Genomic DNA, 6357 nt, shown 5'->3' with positions numbered 1-6357 from the left:
CTCTCATTCACTAAATGAATTCTCTCTTTCTGAGCTGTTAAAATGAAAGTAGTTGTAGTACTAATAATAAAACAGCAATAATATTAATAATAATAATTATAATAATGATATAGTGTGCTAAAAACAATGATAATGCAGTCACCCCCCCTTCCTCCTCCCAACCCTCTTCCCAAACACACACACACCTCAGTAACATGTCAAAAGTAGTGGAAAACAAACCCTACGACCCCCGATAATAAAACCACACCTGCATGCACACACACACACACACACACACACGCACACGCACACGCACTTTCACTCCACCATCCGTGCACTCAGCTACTCATACAAACATAATAATGACCAATGCTGAGTGGTAAGAAAAAACATTTAAAATCATCAAACCAAACAAACAACATACAAAAAAACAAACAACTGCAGCCAAGTGGGAAGTGTGATATCATTCTTTCTGTCTTTTCGGGTGTCAAAACTTTCCGACGCTGTCGTTCTGTGCCAATGGAGCCCGGGCTAATCAGTCAGAGTTTTCCGAGTGGTCGCTGTGAGGCGAAGTGCCAGACGGGGGCGAGTTTCGACCCTGCCAGTTCCCGTTAGCCTGAGGAATCGAAAGAAAGAAAGAAAGAGAAAGACAGAAAGACAGATAGAGAGAGAGGAGATGTGTCGGAAGAAAACGTCAGACTGAATGTTAATGCGGTCCTGCTTTTTAACTGAGTCACATTTTAACACATTGCCTGTGGTTTTAGCAGCTTAACCAAATCTGAAGGCAACTGGAGCTGTAATGTGTCACTGATCAACAATACATTACTTGCCGACTACTTTGCCCTATCCTGCATGTCATTCCCCCCTCTCTACCTCCAGTTTCCTGTCTCTCTCTGTATTTACCTGTACATTAAAAGGCAAAAAGCCCCAAAATATACTTTAAAAAAAGAAGAAATGCTTAAAGTCTGGCTCCAGATTCTTAAATGTGAATATTTTCTGGTTTCTTAAAGTCTTCTGTGGCAGTGAAATGAATATCTTTGGGTTGTGGACTGTTGACTGACAAAACATAATATTTCAGGTTGCATCTGGGGCTTTGTAAATTGTCATTTTTCACCATTTCGTAGACCCTAAAATCATGAAAATAATCATTAGTTGCAGCATATATGCAACAGCAGGATGTGCATCTCAGTTCATGTGTGGTAACTGACTTTAATCTGCTTTTAAATCATCACAATAAGCAACATGTCTGATTTGGTTATATCTCAGAGCTAGTTACAGAGAAGAAAAGTGTGGTTGGTTTTAGATTAACATGTTGGATGTTGGACTTTCCCAAAAGCACTTAAAAATGTAATATTATTATTCTTATCCTTTAAATGTGTGTCTAACTACTTCATGAGTGGTATTAATTACCTGCACTCCCATTTGGTAAGCGGACTGCTCGCCATTCACGGGTGGAACCCCAAGGAACAGATCAGCTGACCCGGACAGAGAGAAGGACCCAGACCCTAAAGACAAACAAACCAGAAGAGCAATCTCAATGACATTAACAGTGTTTTTTAAGTGCTTTTGGACCAAGAAACCTGAACCATAATCTATCTATCTACCCATCTATCTACCCATCTATCTATCTATCTATCTATCTATCTATCTATCTATCTATCTACCCATCTATCTATCTATCTATCTATCTATCTATCTATCTATCTATCTATCTATCTACCCACCTATCTATCTATTTATCTATCTACGAGAAATATGAAGCCAACAGCAGACAAACTGAGATGTAAGAATCCGTGGAGTAACATGATCATTTTTAATTTGGCTGAATTTTGTACCAGTAGGTGTCACTAATATACGCTGTCTTAAATAAGGCTTTGGGTAATACATCTATTGGTGATACAACATGCGACGTGGCTTCATGGTTGTGATATCTTGGAAGACACGTTATTGTGTTCTTGCTACATATTGACGAGCCCTTCCTCCATCTCAGCTGTCCAACCCAATCAACCTCTGATTCACTTCCATCTAACCCTAACCCTTGTCTCTCTCATTGGCTATTTGTGGTCCTACTCTGAAAGAAGTGACGTAATCATCCAGATTCCTTTATTCCTTAATATCAAACATTTTTGAAATCATCGGGGTGGCCCACAAGGAGTCTGAGGACAATTCTGGAGGTTTAAGATTGAAACTGTAAACCCTTAATATTACCAGATATTCTGAGTCAAACATCAGTCCCAGATCAGATTTCTCCTTTTATTATTGGGAGTGAATTGGCCCAAAACTCTTGTAGGCTGATATCTGAATTAGTTGTACCAAACAAGATATGTGGAGACGTCATTTGGGGGGTCTGGACCATTATAATAGGCACTTCGCTCTATTATCTGACAGATAATGAAAATGAACATTAGTCATAGCCCTAATACACTTCAAGCAATCGCATTACAATTTATCTTATTCTCTAGAGCAGTGGTCACCAACCCTGCTCCTGGAGAGCTACTGTAACTGCCCTGTATGTTTTATGTATCTCCACCACTCTGATTCTAATTATTAGATCTTTATCAAGCAGCTGAAGCTTGTCAAGGGCTTGATAACAAGTTAATTATTAGCATCAGGTGTGTTAAGAGTGGAGAATAACCTAAACCTAATCTTTTTTTTTTAATGATGCTGCTCCTCATGCCTTTTAAATTGCCCCTCGGGGACAAATAAAGTGTTTTGAATTGAATTGAATTAAAATGTAGTGAAATGAGATGCAAAAAAAGCAAAAATTGTGCAGTTAACAAACTCGAACTTGACTATTTTAACTGCTAATTGCCTTCTTTCTCAATGCCAGTAGTGACTATATCAAAGACAGTTACCTCTGTACCACAGGTACCACACTGACTGCCCTGCTGTAATCAAAACGGATGGTTGAGCCGGTTAAGTCAGTTTAATCTTTATAAAGCTCCATATCACAGCTGAAGTTATGTCTGGGTGCTTTTCATACCAAGCATGTCTAGACTGTACTCTTTAATTTACTTGATACCAAAAATCCCCCCTCATGAAAAAGCACCTGGTGACACTTACAAGGAAAAACTCTCCTTGATGAGTTGATGTGTTTCTTTGTGGCTTCCTAGGTATGCGTTAACATCATTTTCCTCACCATGAACAATACTTAACTCCACACTGCACACTTTCATTTTGTCAGGAAAGGGAAAATAGTCTGCTGAGGATTTAAATATTTATATTGTATATTAAATTTTTTTGGAGTGGGGGGGCTTGCGTCTCACTTGTTTAGTTAAGGTACAGTTACTGAGGTCAACAACTTAGAAAATAGTTAAGAGTTGTTATGTAATGTCCTTTTATAGCAATGTTTGTATGTAATCTTAATTTTTTGATATTTTACTTTGCAAATTATTGTGTTTTATCTCTTATAGGTGAGGTTTTAAGATAATCCCATAGTGGGTTTCTAACACACCTGCACATGTGTTTTATTTTTTATTTCCTATTTTTCTCTGACTTTTATTTTATAAATGTGCCATTAAACCAATAATTGCCCTTTAGTGTACATTTATATACACATTTGGATAATTTGTGAACTGACACAGGTGTATGTTCTTTACCGGTTTTCCTGCTTTGAATTTGCTCGTGTCTATCCATCATTTGACAGCTGGGCTGCTTCTGTTCTTGTCTTTTATTCCCTAGACATTTTCTTTCAATCTTGCATCTTCTTTACTTTCTCCTTATTTTTTGGCAACACTACATCCTGCAATTCTTTCCTACACTTCTGTCCCCTCTCTCCGAATATCCTCACAAATTGTCAAAAGCCTTCCTTTAATTGTGGACCAAAAAACACAAAGTGGAAATGCATCAAACTATCCAAACTATCAAGCTGCACAAACATTATTGTAAAGCAGCTGCTAATAAACTGGATGGTTAAAACAACACTATCACTTTTTTAAAGAACATGTCTGCTCCACTGAAGAGTTTTCCTCTGAAGTGTGATTCAGCAGTCTGCTAGCTTCAGCAAGGATGAGTTTTGTTTGTTTTAAAGATCTGCGTAGCACAGGTGTGTGGTGCTTTGTTGGTTGCTCCTTGTTAACAGTAACAGCTGCCTGAGTGTCTCATACGAGGACACAATGTTCAAACTGAAAACACCCTAGAAGCTACAACAGAGAGTGCAGTAAGAAAACCAGTCAGAGCACGCTGGCGGCTGCAAAGTGATGAAGGTTGGCATAAATTAGACGGGGGAAATTAAGATGATCAGAAAGTGTGGCAAAATAAATGGTCAAAGTAATTATTATTATTATTAGGAGGCGACAGGGGAGTAGTTACAAATTGTAACTTTTACTCCCATCTGGTACCTGTCGAGTTGGGAGTGTGCGGGGAATCGTTGCCCTGTCTGCCCCCCAAGGCTGTCTTCATGGCATAAAGATTGGCCTCCTCTTGGAACTTGCCAATGTTTTTCTTGTAGCGGATTCTCTTGTTGCCAAACCAGTTGGACACCTGCCACAAAAAAAAGAAGAAGAAGAAGAAAAAAAGAAGAAATAAAGGGAGATTTTAGAGAGTAATTGTTTAAACCTGACCTGGAAATCTGAATGCACATCAATGTTTATGCACCACACGATTGAAAAATTACACATAGTATGTCTAAAAGAAGACATAGTATGCACATTTCAGGGTTTAAATGTATATTCTCGGGCTCTACTGGAATATCTTTGCATGATTTACAGTTCTGAAACAGACTGTTTTAGTTCCTGTCTTATTAACGCTCTTCTCCTCATGAGCTGCCCCACCTCAAGAGACAACACAAACATAAAGTATTAGAAAGCATCTGTTTTCTGTGTGTCATCTTTACTGTAAATGTGCTCTTCTCAAACACATTAGCATACGTTTGAGTGGAAATTCGATCTGAAATATGTAAGTGGACAACATTAAAAGTCTGTCGAACATCCTTGGCAACAAGCTTAGCAACAACGCCTGCCAAGTAACAGCTATTTGTGGGTGAGCATAAACATTCAGGTGTCAGTTTGAACGGGAAGTTGAGGTAAATTTGCAGATGTGTTGTTGAAGTGCGAACGTTGTGAAGCCCTGGCTTTTGACTTGCAGGGAGCTTCTTTTTTTGTGTGTTTTAAACACATATTCACCTCAAGTTTGGGAGTTTGGAGCATATTTAACATGGACAACTAAGATCTTAACAGTATATAAATGATAGAAAACCTGATATCCCCCCTTTAAAGTTTGTCTAAGTACAACAATGTGCCAGTTTATTTGTCCTTGACACAAAAACTGATTCAGGCAACATGAAAAACACTTGAATATCATTCTTGGAAGAACACAAAAAGAAAACAAATAAACTAGGGCTGTCAGTGTTAACGCGTTAATCGCGATCAGATTAATGCAATCCATAACGCTTTTTTTTTTTTTTTTTTTTTTTAAATTGCATTTTAATGTTGCAAGCCTTTTTGTCCCTTCTACTCCCCCGTAGACGGCTCCTCTAGCTGTAGCGCTATGCTTTGAAGTGGCCTCCTGCAGTAAACCTACCGCGCTGATGGAAAGTAAGAGAGCTACTGGACTTTTGAACGGCTTGTTTAACTTTAAAACACTTCCAGACGGTTCAGTTGACAAGTCAAAAGTAAAATGCAACCTGGGTCAAACGGAGTTTAACTACCACCGGAGTACGTGGAGTTTGAGTTAGCACCTCCACGCTAAACACCCAGGTGCAGCCAAGCGAGCCTCAGCTCCACCAAAGGACCATTTTGGAGTGTGGGAGTCGCAGCAGAGCCGTGATTGATTCCCAGTTAAGACACTCTGGTAAGAAATGCTTTACATTATGGGCTTAAAACTGCCTTGAAATGTAAAATAACAGGATTTTAAACATGCAATTCAAAACGTGATTAATTGTGATTAACTATGGAAATTCTGCGATTAATCGCGATGAAAAAAATTAATCGTTTGACAGCCCTAAAATAAAAATAAGCTACTTTAACACCCATAACTACTCCATCGGTGCTTATCTGTACATATAAACCAGTGATTTACCTGAGAGACAGTGATTCCACAATTTTTGGCGAGTTCCTCTTTGGCTTCTTCGCTGGGGTAAGGGTTGGACAGGTGGGAGTAGAAATACTCATTCAGGACCTCAGTGGCCTGCTTGCTGAAGTTACGTCTCTTGCGCCTGACGAGACACAAACAGGTGATGAGTCTATACTCTATATGTGGACAGGGGTCCCATGTCCTTTCTATACACACACATATAGAGTTTTTAATGGCTACTGTTTTAGGAGAATATGCCCCCTTACTTTCACTGCTGACTTATGGTTGAAACATAAACAGATTCTGTTAAATAAGGAAAGGTATCATGGCTCCATTTTTTTTAGCTGTGACCTTTAAAAACCCATT

General features: G+C 38.9%; 1 protein-coding gene across 3 annotated transcripts in view; it reads right to left on the bottom strand.

Moving 5' to 3' along the window:
• The window catches only part of pbx2 (pre-B-cell leukemia homeobox 2), a 35966-nt gene continuing 29609 nt past the window's right edge, over positions 1-6357 (bottom strand). For 2 of the 3 annotated variants that reach the window (XM_053327410.1, XM_053327409.1), the window contains 4 exons: positions 5998-6133; positions 4320-4461; positions 1390-1484; positions 1-595 (listed from right to left, as the gene is read on the bottom strand). In XM_053327410.1, coding sequence (XP_053183385.1) covers positions 515-595; positions 1390-1484; positions 4320-4461; positions 5998-6133 — 454 coding nt within the window. In that variant the 3' untranslated portion in view covers positions 1-514. The remainder of the gene's footprint in view (positions 596-1389; positions 1485-4319; positions 4462-5997; positions 6134-6357) is intronic. The other variant, XM_053327411.1, reaches the window with a different exon arrangement.

Source organism: Scomber japonicus, chromosome 10, assembly GCF_027409825.1.
Source record: "Scomber japonicus isolate fScoJap1 chromosome 10, fScoJap1.pri, whole genome shotgun sequence".
Taxonomy (NCBI): Eukaryota; Metazoa; Chordata; class Actinopteri; order Scombriformes; family Scombridae; genus Scomber; species Scomber japonicus.
Note: the sequence above shows the minus strand (reverse complement) of the source record. Positions and strands in the feature narration are given on the sequence as shown.